This window comes from Argopecten irradians, chromosome 14 (assembly GCF_041381155.1).
Source record: "Argopecten irradians isolate NY chromosome 14, Ai_NY, whole genome shotgun sequence".
Lineage (NCBI taxonomy): Eukaryota > Metazoa > Mollusca > Bivalvia > Pectinida > Pectinidae > Argopecten > Argopecten irradians.
The window spans coordinates 19,713,969-19,729,463 of record NC_091147.1 but is presented as its reverse complement, the minus strand read 5'-3'; the positions used below and the strand labels follow the sequence as shown (position 1 = coordinate 19,729,463).

The 15,495-nt window shown below is 32.8% G+C and overlaps 1 protein-coding gene and 1 long non-coding RNA gene across 2 annotated transcripts in view; both read left to right on the top strand.

The window, feature by feature from the left end:
* LOC138308310 (uncharacterized) overlaps positions 1-1,094 on the top strand; it is a 30,054-nt gene extending 28,960 nt beyond the window's left edge. Inside the window, exon 15 of the mRNA XM_069249303.1 lies at positions 583-1,094. Within this exon, the coding sequence (XP_069105404.1) occupies positions 583-780 (198 nt within the window). The 3' untranslated portion in view covers positions 781-1,094. The remainder of the gene's footprint in view (positions 1-582) is intronic.
* A 10,577-nt stretch (positions 1,095-11,671) lies between these two features.
* On the top strand, positions 11,672-14,081 carry LOC138307925 (uncharacterized). Its single transcript, XR_011206067.1, has 2 exons — positions 11,672-11,950; positions 13,630-14,081. It is a non-coding gene; the product is annotated as an uncharacterized lncRNA (long non-coding RNA).
* Positions 14,082-15,495: the final 1,414 nt, after the last annotated feature.

Genomic DNA, 15,495 nt, shown 5'->3' with positions numbered 1-15,495 from the left:
AACAATCGATACCTACCTGTAAATGAGGTAACTCTGAAATATGCAAAGACGAAATACGCGAATATAAAGTTGTTTACAGTATTTGAAAACTGTAATAACACATGTGGAGAAGACTATTGACGCATTGATTTGTAAACAAATCGATTTTCAGTGTGTCCGTGGTAAAAAGATCCTATTTAGATTAATTATTCTAGAAACATTCATGCTATTCACACAAAGGTGTAGTGTTAAGTTTTTTATTTTTCGAAATTTCGACTCTTCGGTATTGAAGTTCATGATTTTGATCAGTCCTGTAAATAGGTCTCTTTCGACCAACTATCAACTATTGCAATTCCTTTATTCATCAACATGAAAATGCAATATAAATTGAGTAAAATATATTCAATTATAATGGGAGACAAATAAATAGTATGATGGAATGAAACATACGACTTGAGGTTAGCTCAAATTTATACGCAGATGGTGCGGTATGTAGTCGGTAGTCTTAAAACAGTGCTATTATAATGATAACACATGTAACTGGGCTTTGGAATCTTGTACTAATAGGTGTTACTAAATTGTTTGACCTTTTACAACTCTCAGAATCATCGACTGATTAAACCGTCTAAAAGACGACTGGAGAAAGAAGGAAAACAACACATTACTGAAGTATTAAAGTGGCGATGCTCAGAAGTCCTTCAACAGGTGTACGTCCAGATCAACATGAAGGCCGCCAACAGGAGTTTTCAGAAATCTAAAAATGTTCTCAAAGACGCTGGCGATAGAGTGAAGGGATGTTAGGCCTAATATATCACCAGTGATGTGATTCTTCAAATTTAAAGCTAATAGTGATAATTTTTTCTCGTGATATTTCTTGAAGCTGGCGAAAGATTGAAGACCTATTAACCTGTTATGTCCGACACAACACCAGTAATTTAGAGTGTTTAATTCCTCAGTTTTACAGCTTATTGTGATAATATTGTTTCTTATGATATTTTTTGATAGTTTTAGTGAATTCTGTAAGTCAACTCATTTTCATGTGCGATTAAATTTTGTCTATTTCGCGTGTAAATATAAATCGCGGAAAAAAATCGCCATGAAAAAGTTATAAACATCGCGTAGATGGCCATGAAAAAGTTATAAACATCGCGTAGATGGCCGCGAAAAAGTAATTTTAAAAATTAATTTGGCACAAATCACGAAAATAAGTTTATTTACAGTATACAACTCTTTATCATGCTTCTTAATTGAATTTCTAGTGATATATGCCAATGTTAATCTAAGTGACATATTGAATGTCGTAATCAAAATCAAAATTAAAAATTATTGTCAAGATTTTGTGATACATATGTTAGACATACAAAAAATTTCAGAATACTCTTTATTATGATAAAGATTGTTTTTACGCAATGTTTACACGAGCTTTTTCACTCCCACCTAATTACAATGATACAAAAGATAGCTTGTGATTCATCAATGAACGTTGTGTATCATGAATAGGATTGTGATAGATATTAAGTTTACTTCTTTTTTACATGTTCATATACATATACGTATGTGACCAATTCGAAGTTTTACATATTATGTGTATTATTGTTCCACTCGCGGTTGCGGAATGTCGTACAATGTAATATAAATGACATTTTGCATTTTCATTTTAATCATCAAATGCGTGTTGCAAATGTTGATCAAGATATTATATCAACGTTATATATTCGAGAATATTTTAACCAATTATGTATCATTTTATATAGAAATTCAGGGAAACAAATGCATGTATATACATTACTAGGAAGTATAATTACACGAAACTAATATTCAAAAATCACACACGTGCAATGATGATGGCGGGCCATCTAAGATGTATGAATAATCACTTTCTTTCAAAATCTGTTTCTGACATCATATACGGAGTAATTTATTTGTATATCATATACATGTATGTTTATCATTTGATATCTAGAACATGATCAATGGTGCTAATGAATTGAAAACTTAGTTTAAAAGATATTTACATTGTTATACGTTTGATAAAAATGATATTCGTTTTCTATGAAAAAATTATAAGTTGTTTAACGAGAATATTTAGGGTAGTTATGAGCCGCCATGCTTCGTTTGTCGCCATCATCTGTGCGTCACTCAAAACCCCGCTCCTTCTTAATTTCTGCATATATTACAACCAAATTAGGTGCGCAATATAATTGAGGAGCGCAATAAAAAATTCCTTGCTAAGATATTTACATAACTGCAGTGTGCACTTATATATTCAAATGTTCACATTGGATGTTGAAAATTATCTTTGTATTTTATTAATATCTGCCACCGAACAAATCTGACTTACATGAATGATAAGCCTAGTTTCATGTATTAAGATGGGTCCTTAATACTCACCCTAGATGTGATAAATGCAGAAATCCAGATGCGTTTGTTTTCAGACATATTTACGTTTTATCTGCGTTTTAATTAAGTAACATAACCAAGATCAGGACGAATATCCATGAAAATGTGAAGCGCATCGTCAATTTACATTATCATCTTTGGCATAGCATGATAATAGTGTTTTAACAATTTTGTTATCAATTTTACTTTGGTACTGAGGAGAATGTCAGTTTGTAACAATCTAAATATTTTGAAATATCCTGATGGGCAAACATTTTTATCAAAGCAGTAACGCAGTTTAGTAAGAAAGTACCACAGACAGCGGAATGATATAAAAAACGGGACGAGGTGATTAGCCTGACTTTCCTTGTTGTCTGACTGCCATCGAAACTTTTTGTAGGTTATAACATTGATTCCTCCTCTGAAGATAAAAACATTATGTTATTCAATTTTACATTTGGAAAGAAACCATGAAGATCAAATTATTGAAATTGTTAATTTGATAAATAGCAATTATAATATCGCCATGTTAACATGATCACGTTATTCAGTTTGTGTGGAGTTTTTCACATAGTTATTTTGCATTTGTAAAGTTATCCAACCATGGGTTGGGTATTGGTTGTTACGTCATGTTCTGTATGCGTTTGGTGTAATTTTCTCGTCACAATCGATACCTACCCACAAAGGCAGATAACTCTGTAATACCCAAAGGCGATATAGGGTTAAATACAATGATGTTCTATAATACTGAAAAAAGTGATATGTTCTCAGACGTTTTAGTGACCTAGTACTCCTGATGTTAGTGACCAAATACTCATAATATCAGGTTGTGTCACAAAAGTTTTGTTTATGTAATAATATATTGTTGATTTGATAAAATGAAATATTTTTTCACTTGATTAAAATTTTCTTTTTAATATCCCTGTCTTTTGTTGTTTATTATGTCCCCTAAACGAAGTAAGGATTTATTATTTTAAAATTTTGCCAAACACGTTTCTCAAAAACTAGTGTACATGTACTTAACCTTTTGAAACCTGACATATATTTCAAGTATATATGTAGTCAATAGGTGAGAACTCCACTCAATCAACCAACATTCCCATCATTCCTTGGAACCTAGCTCTGTTGCAATGGTAACTAATGATTGGTCGAAATTTAGATACCATCATGTAGTTTGAAACGCTATTAGGGGACTAAGTAGAAGTTTTGCGGTATACCAAATGCTATTATACCATTAAAAAACAACATCTTATTCTATGATAAGAAATAGAGGTTTCTGATTGGTTGGCAATTAGATATCCGATTTCTGTTATTCTTCAAATCAACACTGACAAAAGTTTAATAGATGTCAGATCGTCACGCTTCTTGATTTGATTTAAACATAGATATACAAGTGGGAACATAACTAATCTTAAGAACTTATAGTTGTTACTTGGACGACTCTTGTAAAATATGAATGATGAAATATACATTGACCGTAAATTGAAAATGGAGATGAAACAATACAAAAATAGCTAGAGGATAAGATATACCATATACTATCGTTCTAGTCCTTTTACCCCACCATCATCAGATGGTGAGTTATTCAAATCGGTTTTTCACGTGCTCCGTCCGTCCGTCCGTTAACATTTCTAGTTATATCGCTATATCTCAAAAAGGACTGATCGGTCTACAAGATGGCCGCCAGGCAGCCATCTTGGATTTTGATGGTTAAAGTTTGTTACTGCTATTTCTCAGAAAGTACTGAAGGGATCATTCTCAAATTCCATATGTATGTTCCCCTAGGACCCGGTCCTAGTTATGCATATTACAATTTGAGACTGATCGGTCAGCAAGACGGCCGACGGCCGGCCGCCATCCTGGATTTTGATAGTTACCGCTATTTCTCATAAATTACCAAAGGAATCTCGCTCAAATTCCATATGTAGGTTCCTCATGGGCCCTAGTTGTAAATAATGCCTTTTAAGACTGATCGGTCAACAATATGACCAACCGGGCGCCATCTTGAATTTCCTGGCTGAAGATCTTTATGGCTATTTCTCGGAAAGTACTGAAGCGATCTGTCTCAAATTTTAAATGTTGTATGTTTTAAAAGAGTTTGAAAAGCAGGAAAAAAATCCTCTCTCCATTGTCAGACTTAGATCATTCTTTGGTAGGCGCCAAAATCCCTCTGGGATCTTTTGTTTTTTTAAGCGACAGGAATGTGCCTTAACATTAGTTGAACAAAAATCAGTTTAAACAAATATGGAGACTGTGCTTGATTATTAGTCCTGTATATGCAAAAGAGATTATCTCTGTGTTGAGTCGTATTTTTAGTGCTCAACGTTCGATTCCTGTATATTAAATGGTGAGATGGTTATTTCTTCATATCCTCAATACTCCAAGGGTTACTATCATTGTTATTACATCCACTGTGAATATTACGATAGCGATAGCACAAGTAACCCCTGGAGTGTTTTAGGCGATATCCCCCAGAAATAAATTTGAAGTTTTTATTAATAATGATATTAACACCCAGCAGCACACTCGTTCATTTCCGCTGAAGAGTGGTTCTTCTTTTTGTATTCTAGATTGTCTAGATACTCTATTTGTTCGGTAGGTGGTTTTGATGATATTTCTTGAAACAGTTGAACGGAAATGGTGTGGTGTATTGCATATATCGATGTTTGATAGCAATTTTACAGCTATAATATCCCGCCATTTTGAAATAAATTCGAAGAAATCAACGACTGGAAGTCAATTTTCCATACATGAAAATACGTGATATTTTCATACCAAATTCCGTTGTTTGCATCCTTTATAGTAAAATCAGTCATATTTGTGAATAAATGTTAAAAAATTTACCGGGGAAATAGAGATTTTGTTGACGCCGTGATGTCACGAGGTTTTATTGCATGGGTAGCCATGCAATACAGCCTCAGGAGGCATGAGTGTATTGCGCTGGACCAGCCAATATTACACTCGTAGGTATGAAAGAAATATATATATTTATCTTATATCGATTATAAAACAAGTTTTAAAGCCAGTAAAAATCTCTGTCGATGGCTCTGATTTAAGCGTGCGGAAAGGCCAATGTGGGAGGTAGCTGAAGTACCCTTTTTAGTCCGCGTGCCATGGATCGAAATTTAGCTGGTAGGTGAGGGTGAACACCTTAACCTATTCATATAAAGTTATCTGCCCTTGCGGATTGATATTGACTGTGACGTAATTGTTTTTTCTGCAAAACACATATCGTTTTATATTTACATTATGATTGTTTCATCACTATATGAATTAACCAATTGACGAAAACAAACATTTGCCTATGAAAAACACTATGAATACACTAAATACAACGATTCTCGTGCATTGATCAGCCGAATTCAAACATCACGTTAGTTTCCTATCAATAAGAAAACAGTCCTCACAATGATTTAATTTATAATCTTTAATGTGTTGTTTCTTGATACAGAATCAACTAATGTTTACTATAATAAGTCAATTAAATCTTATTTTAACTATTTATATTTCTTGTTTAGCATTTGTCATTTGCAAAAAAGTTGACCGGAAGCCGGAAGCTTGAAAACGCGACGTTGTGGAACGACTTTGTCATCCAGCTGTTCCATTAATCTCGTTTCTCGTTGTATATGGGTGTCATAGTTTTAAATATAATTTAATAACCTTTCAATTATTTTTATTTTCATAAATTATTCTAATGTAAATATATTAATTGAATGTATTTTCTAAATTAAGGCGCTCCACGGGTTATGTACATGTAGATAGCTTTTGCTATTCATAGCCGCTATGAACATTCAATCCCTATTTATTGGATAAGACAACAATGCATTCACACTGCATACACATAACGTCGATATATATCTACCCGCAAGGGCAGATAACTCAACAACACATTTTTGTATGCAAATACGGTATTACTAAGGTATATATAGATATTATTTGATCTCTTTTGGAGAAGCAGAATACAGATGATTCACTACGCGGAACATTTGTACTTTTCGACAGTAATTGAAATAAAAGACATTTCCAGGTAATTACGTTTCCGAAAGAAACAATAAAAGATTAATGATAACAAAAGAGGGGTTTCGAGATACCAATAAGACATGGCTAAAATATGATTTATCGTAGGGTGGTCCCACTTTACTATGACTTACCGTAATTAATTTCCTCCCTGCGATGATTATGACATCGAATGAAATCACCAAATATTACTAGAAGTCAGTAACGTGAACGAAATGTTTTTTCCGTGTTTATTTTGGGATTCAACAATGCAGGACATTGTATCTAGGCTATGATATTAGTCATGAAAAAAAAAGATAATAAAAGATATTATGGAGGATAATCAAATTTTTCAACAATATTAAAAGAAACAATATGCCAAATTGCATACAAGTACAAATATCCAATTGGTTATCCTTTTTCTTGAACTTTAAAACACAGGATTGAAAATACCTTTATTGGTAAACATAGAAACATTAACACTACTAGTGTTATCCATTGGAATTTTAAGTCTTTTAAAAGATGGTCCACCGTCGAGAGAGCATGAATGTTAGTCAGCATTGATACACCGCCGAAAGTACTCAGCATTGATACACCGTCGAAAGAGCATAAGAGGTACTCATCATTAATACACACCGCCGAGAGAGCATGAGAGGTACTCAGCATTGATACACCGCCGAGAGAGCATGAGAGGTACTCGGCATTAATACACCGCTGAGAGAGCATAACAATATTGCAGCAAAAGAAGTACTCAGCATTTGAACAACAATTTGTGTTTACTAATGAAAATGTTTGTTAACACAAAAAGCATATCAAATAACATTTACATTTGCGTAATCAGTTCTTCATTCCATATAGAACAACGTGCCATGTATTTTTTTCGGGACGCAATTAATTTTATTTAATAATGTTATTTTGAATTAAAACTTAAAACTTTTTTAATGGTGCTAATTGTATGTAACTTTTGTAATTGAAGAATATACTGATTCGTCGACTCCTGTTTTTGAAAGAGAAAAATACCTTTAGTCAGCGGTGGAGCATCTATAAGTGGGAAAAGATGCTTTTTAGGGTTAATTGGTTAAGTCAATGATATTTTCATTGGTTTTGTTTTTAGTGATTTATCCAAATATTTGATTTTTGCCCGAATGCATCGTCGGAAATCCACGAGTCACAGCTCTACGTTTGTTAAGTAGAGCGGTGACTCGTGGGCTTCCGACGATGCGATGGCACCAATGATAATGTTAACACCCAGCAGCACAGTCCATTATATTCCGTGGGTGGTTATTATCAAAATAATTTTACATTTCACTTTAGTAAATCCACAAGGTTCGATACATATTTATGTCACTGGATAAGATTTCTAGGATTTGATCAGACCGTATTTAATAATATTTTTGTTTGATGGCTGACCGGAAGCACATGAATGTGTCAGGTTTTATCAGGTGAGTTTGCTAGCGAGGGAGATAATGGGGGTAAATGACTTGTCTCCTATCTACCTCAGAACTAGTTTTACAATTTATAACACTTTCATTACTTACAGGATATATGACCTAGACTTTGGCCGCTTCAGGTTTCAGTAAACTGACAATGAAAATACCTAACTGTAGATACGAGCTGTTAAGCATTAATTATCGTTCGCCATTTCTATCAGTTATATAAGTTTGCACTGTAGTGAAGCACCTGCTGCTTAAGCGACAGCATCACACAGTTATATAATTTTCTACTCGAAACGACACTGGCAGTTTTTGTATCTAAACCATTTTTTAAAGAGGAACAATTTATTTAAAAAAAAACCGACAGTCTTATTTATCAACTTCCATGTACTAATCTGAACAAGTTTTGGTTGCCTTGTTTGACTGGCGGCTGTTCGACCAGTGTACATTAATTATAGCAAATATATAATAATAATACATGTATGTTATACCGAGTACTAAGAATGTCAGTTATTTGACGACGGTAATTTAAAATTGCTTTACATAAATTTAAAGTTATATGTGCCGTAACTGGCCGAAAATTTGGACATGTTATTTTTTCTTCAATTATCTATTTAAAACCATAAGTTTTTATGAATAAAGCTGTGAAAATCATTCAAATGGACAGACAAACATATATAATGCCATATAAACGTTAGTTAGAATACATAGGTTATGCACTGTGAAATTTTTGTGTTTATGCCTTATACATGTTTAGATGGAAACATACCTTCAGAAATCACTTCACAATTACTAATAATACTGTAAAAATGTGTAATGAAGTTGTTGACAACAATATGGCTTCATGGTCTGACGGTATGTACTCATTTCACTACACTGAAGATGTTAATATAATGATTTTTTGCAGTACTGCCAAAAATCATTTTCAGCTCTTTTTTGTACTTGTAAAGTTTAAACATATACATTGAAAGTATTGTAATTAATAAAATGTTGGTAACTTTTGGAGTTGAATAACATATTAAAAGCTCTTCTAAATTCGTGACTATGAAAAATACGGTACATATAACTTTAAGAATTGATTAGTGGACCTCATGCAAAATGCATTATAAGTTCACTTCGTACCTCAATACAAGCAACCAACGTTGACAATGACTTCTTTAGGTGGAGAATTTTGATGCATACATGTAGATAAATAAAAAAAGGTAAGTTGTTAATAAATTTATGACTTTATTGGATTTGCACGATTTTCACATGTTTACAAAACTCACAAATCATTATAATTCATTACATTTTAAAACAATGGATTCCGATTTGGGGAAAATCGTTTGAGATCTTTTCGATTAGACTGACGAACCCGAAGCATTTATCCCATAGGTTGGATCCTCAACATGCTTAATTGCAGTCCCTCTGAAATAAAAGAGAAACGTTTAGTATTTATAAAAAACATTTTATGTTGAAATTAATTTCTTTAATATTAATATTTTCACGGCAAATTTCACAATTTATCTACATGTATGTTATTATATTAATAATGAAAATACTCTGGAAGATAAATCAAATGTATAAGTTTCCCCCTAATATTATAAAATTAACATCTTAAATTGGATTAAAGTACAAAATGTTCATGTAATTGATTATTCTTCTTCTTGAACATTTAGTGACCTGATGTGTTATATAGAATATATTTTTTTTTCCTTTGGAAGATAAATCAAAGGTATAACATCTTAAATTGGGTTAAAGTACAAAATGTTCATGTAGTTGATTATTCTTCTTCTTGAACATTAAGTGACCTGATGTGTTATTTAGAATATTTTTTTTAAACATTTTCGGTTGCTATAGAAAGAATAATTGCCACAGAACTCCTTTAATGTTCGACCGTCCTTTAGTGGAAGAATGCACTTTGGAGTATATGGTAGATGAGATTTTGTTTATTTCTTACAAAAATTTGATTTAATCACATATATTCCGTGGATGCTTAGTGTTAGGCCTTGTTAGATATTCCTCAGGTTTCCTAGATGTAGTAAGTATTCGATGCTATGTGGGTTTGGCTGATGTTCCGGTTTGATATTAACCGGAAACACTCGGTTGTGTGAGTTTTATCAGGTAAAGAAAGCGAAGTTAACGTGGGAGATTATAGGGTAACGATTTATCTGTTAATGACCTCGAAACTATTTTTACGATTTATATAACTTTCGATCACTCGGATGTTAGTGTGCGAAAGTTATCGGTTTAGGAGGAAATTGGAGTGCCGGGAAAAACCATAAGAGATGGGAAGGGTAACATTTCACCTCTGCATGTCCAGGCCGGAAATCGAACCATGGACATTCGTTGAAAGGCGAACAGCGTTGGCATAACCATCATCGTCCAAGACATAGATGCATAAACTCTGTACAACCCAACTATACAAAGCACATGTTGTACATATAAATAACTGTGTATGTGTCGTAATAGCCTATTGCCACTCCAATATAAACATTGCTGGATTGAACTTTGATAGCAGCAGCTATTAACTCAGCACAGTGCTAAGATTACATATATTTGGATCAAACTCTAAATAAATATAGAGCCGATGTTCGTCATTGACAATCAACAGATATTGCGACATTGTTCATGTCTATATTCTAAAACTCATTACTGTTTAAATCTAAGATGTGTTGGCAATATTCAGCAGATAGAACTTTTACATGTCTATTTTCTTAACCTTGTTACTGTTTGAAATTAAATGGAGCTGTAGGAATCTAGTAGTTAACGAAAGTCTATCTGGTATTACGCTGACACACCAGGGTGTGAATATGTTTTTATATATTATATATGTATCTTTATATCATAATGATACCAGTTTAACAGCCTCTTAATATTACCCTGCCAAATTTGTGTTCTTATATGTATATTTCCTTGTAGACAAAGAACTTGGATTTGAAAATATGCTGCTTCATCTCGGAACTGTGAAGTCGTTAGAAAGAAAAATCTTTGAGAACGGATAACTATTATTTATAAAAATGTGTCGTTTTAACACTTGATGTATTGTAAACAAAATTTCATTCATCCCCGTAGTAGCGTTTTATAAACCTGATTTATTACATCGATCGCGAATTTTTTTAGAAGGATCTGAGAATGGAGGAAATCTGGAGTGCCCAGGCAAAACCCACGGTCGGCAGATCGGGCAGATGACCTTTGACCTTCTCACACCCCGATGCCAGAGATCGAACACTGACTGACTTGGTGAAATGCAAGTGAAAAAATTGTCATAGAAAATACCATTTGTATTGATTGAAGATATAAAAGACCATATTTTATATACTTTCAAATACAAATAAATTAATCAAATCTGTTAGTTTTTTTCTTTTAAAAATGAGTTTTGTAGTAGCATACTACACTGGTAAGCTTGGTTATTGGATACTAGTGATTGAACGAATGAAAGTTTGAAAGAATACGGTTAATATAACTATATGTGGACTTCTGAATTTATTATGTTTTCATACATTAGATATACACGATACAGAGACCCTTACTATTCCTTACCATTCGTCGCCGTTGCTGAGTGATGACCTAACCATCCCTAAAGGTAAGGTCTCCGTTACTGTGTTGTAGCCAATGCTTGGCGTTCCAGTTTGTTCTCTCCGTGCCTTGAACATACAGTAGAATACAGTACATATACACGAGGCAAAGCCGATCCCAAGTCCTATACAGATAAATATGGTGATAAAAGGAACCGTGACGTCGCTCATCCTGTATGAAGGGCTATACCGGCGAGTTGGACGCTCTGTAGTCTGGATGTATGTAAAATTAATTTAGATCATGTCCTTTGACAGTACAGTTATAAAACAGTAGTTGTTCACAATAGAAACCTCGCAAATTAGATACATTTGTTGATCACAGCCATTCAGCGAATGGCGTAGGAACGTGTGAAAGGCAGGCTATATAACCTAGACTACAAGTGAGAACACGTTAACTGTCTTTTGGTCGAAAAATGGCGATGGACCCATTTGTAGTTATTCTGGTTGTCGTTGTTTGTTTATGCTTCACTGCACTGATATGCACGTGTTGTTTAACACTGTGCTACAATCCAGACCGGAAACGGAAGAAGGAATCCTGCATCTCGTCAAGTAACACAGCCGTAGATCCACTGATGCTCAGTTCCTGTAAAACAATAATTTGACTAAGTACGAAGGTATATTTTGTTAAAATTCCAAACAGTTGTTCTCCAGAGGGAGAAATTACATACGTATAAAGTAATACGTTAGTCTCTTCTTTTGCACATTTTTTGGCCTTTTGGTCATCCTCGTGAACATGGAATCAAAACCAAGCTATGAAAAATCCATCTTTAATTTCCCATTAAAGTAAAAACATATTTGGAAATTGCCAAAATGTCGGAAAATTACAAAAGAAGAGGCACAATAATGATTTAATTGTATTTTGTAATGCCGAGTATATTTTGTTGGTTTTATTTTATTTCATTGATTGTATTTTTTAATTTGATTGTATTTTGTCTTGTCAGTTTGATTGTATTTTGTCTTGTCAGTTTGATTTTTTTGTCAGTTTAATTGTATTTTGTCAGTTTGATTGCATTTTGTTAGTTTGATTGTATTTTGTCAGTTTAATTGTATTTTGTTGTCTGTTTGGTTGTATTTTGTTAGTTTAAATTATTTTGTCAGTTTGATTGTATTTCGTAAGATTGATTGTATTTTGTCAGTTGATTGTATTTTGTCAATTTGATTGTATTTTGTCAGTTTGATTGTATTTTGTTAGTTTTTGTTAGTTTAAATTATTTGTCAGTTTGATTGTATTTTGTCAGTTTGTTTGTATTTTGTCAGTTTGTTTGTATTTTGTCAGTTTGTTTGTATTTTGTCATTTTGATTGTATTTTGTCAGTTTGATTGTATTTTGTCAGTTGATAGTATTTCTAATGCTGTATCTGTCACATTTCTATGAAATGATACGGACATAATAAAGGCATTTCTGTAAAGGTATAAATATTCAAACGAAAAGCGAGTCCGTTAGTGCCATATCCTCTCTTTCCGACATATTTAAAAAAAACAGACAAATCTTTGATTGTTCAATTTCGTCATATTTATATTTTTACATGTGCATGTTGTTGAATTTGAGTAAAGATTACGCGATTCATGACTGCCAAATTGGACCAAGATGCGGCGATTGTGATAGAGAGATGAATAACGTTTAGTTATAGATTAACTGTGTAATATTTACCATTATGATATTTGAGGCGATCAACTATATTTCATTTAACCCGCATGTTACGTGCATTTGACTTTTGTCTTGCCATATGTTATTATATGATAAGTCAAAGGTAAAAAGACATGCATATTTTTTATGAGCGATTCCAAGCATTTAGTTAGTAAGCTAAGCCGTAAACCATGCACATTACAGATTAGCTTGTGTATTGCAAAAATTCTGACAAAGAGACCAGCAGATGTTAAATGTTTATTCATACCTAAGTCACGAAGCCATTAACACATTATGATATTCTGGTTTTATTATTTAACTATTTTCCATGCATATGAAATTTTCGAGCCTTTTTCTTGGCAATTTTTATCGCTTATGATATACAATTATTGAATTTTCTGTCGTACGAATGGTTTTTTATTACTTTTTCGCTGAAAAAAGGTAAAAGACAGGACAACACCACAGCAATATGACTATTTGACTGAAAAGGTAGGGTGCGGAATACTTAACAAGCATATTTCTAGCATCAAAAAAATCATTGAATGAACTCAAACGAATAAATAGAATCAGAGATTTAAATTGTAAAATCTCTGATAGAATGAATCTTTGAATCATTCCGTTTAAACAAGCCACTTACATTCACTATATATTTATTTCAGGAAAGGGAGACAACCGATAACGACATCGGATTGATGATGCTGTGACCTTTACCTGTAACTTTCATAAAGGGAGATAACTGACTGAAACCTGCACTTATCCTGCGTCGCTGTCTGTGGTTGTGATATTGTGAATACACCTGTTCCGAGTTCAGTTATATATATGGTTATTGTACATTACAAAGGTACTTTATCATATAATGTCGTAACGATGATTGTTTAGAATTCACAGCTCTATTTTTTTTTCTTTGTGAGGGAATTTAGATTACAAAAATAAATTAGAAGAAAAGAACACAAGATAAAGAAAAAAAATATTAACTTAATCTTTATCCCTGTTAAGATAGATTGCACATGAAAGCTTCTATTTATATGGTGATGCAAACTCATATAAGGACATTGATGGATATTTTCTTATGTTATTGTTTTTTAAGAATAAAATGTGATTCCGAAAGCTATTTGACCTTGAAATTACTGTTTTACATATACATTGTATGAACATACGTATCTTATTTTTCATGTTCTTTCATCGATTACACAAATGATGCCTCATGTTATTTAACACTAAGGCCATGTGTTAATGTGGTAAGTGTTAGATAAATATATTGATACATGTATTCCATTTGTAGAATAATATCTTCTGATATTTTGATTGGTCTAGATTTTAAACTTTGACCCGACCACTTTTTTTCCCTCAGTGTCATACTTTTTACAAATTATTAATGTCATCAATAATCGAATGATGTCATGTTGTTGCACTTCAAACGCAGTTTGTAGATGCAGAACAAACCGCTGTTGAAATCGGATGTGTGACGGCATCGGAATGCATGCTTTCTTTTTCGTAACATAAACAATCGTCTTAAAATTGATAATTGTATTTGTTCAACGTTTTTCTGGCCGTACGAGGACACTTCCCAGGATTTTAGTTGAATTGACGCTCATATGCCGAGATGGAACTTGGTTACAATGGTTTGATGGAGATATTTTTATAATGTGTAAAATTTATTCTATATCAAACAGCAACTCATTGTGTAGCCTCTATTTATCACATACGAGCCAAATATAACTGTAATAAATATAGAAATCTAATTATCAAAAAGGTGGTGTTCAAATTTATGTTAAAAATCCCATAGAAACTGCCCACAGCCCAATTTTCTTGAAACTTTGCATATGAAAAGCACTACTAGTTGTCCCTTTAAAATGACACTTCTTTTTCCTTTTGTGTTTTAAAAAGGCCCAAAAGGCCTGAATTCTGCGTAGTCATTTTTCATTAAAACTACCTGCACAAAAAAAAAAAGGGGGTTAGCTTTTGTTAAATATTCTACATTTTTTATTCATAAAACATTTTAGTAGATCGTATACTTTATATTAAAACCATTTCTTTTAGAATTTTAATGGAAAATTTTGTTTGAAATAATATTTTCTTAGAATTTTTTTTTTGGAAATAACGAAAACGGAACATTGTTCTTTGCCGTCTCAATTCACCCTGTTACTGGTTTTGGTCCCATAGTAGTTTCTGTCTATGTGTTAATGAGATTCAAAATTAAAATTCGGGAAAACAGTTTTTGAGTGACTTAAAAATAGAGAGTGCCGATAGCAACGGACCACTTTTTTGTTAGTACACCTAGTCATACATTTCCAATTTATGATTCCAGAGTCCGATGTAAGTGAAAATCAGTGTACAGTGAGAATTTTAGAATGAAATAGTTATAGCTTAATGCATTGTTGCCATTGGTTTGAAATAAAAGTCCTCTGATTGGCTATCATTAAGATTTTGTGGTGCTGGTATATCTTTTTTTAAAATCATACATATTTTATCGTGTATATATACGTCTAATAAACACAAAAAATAATATGAAATAATAATTTCGC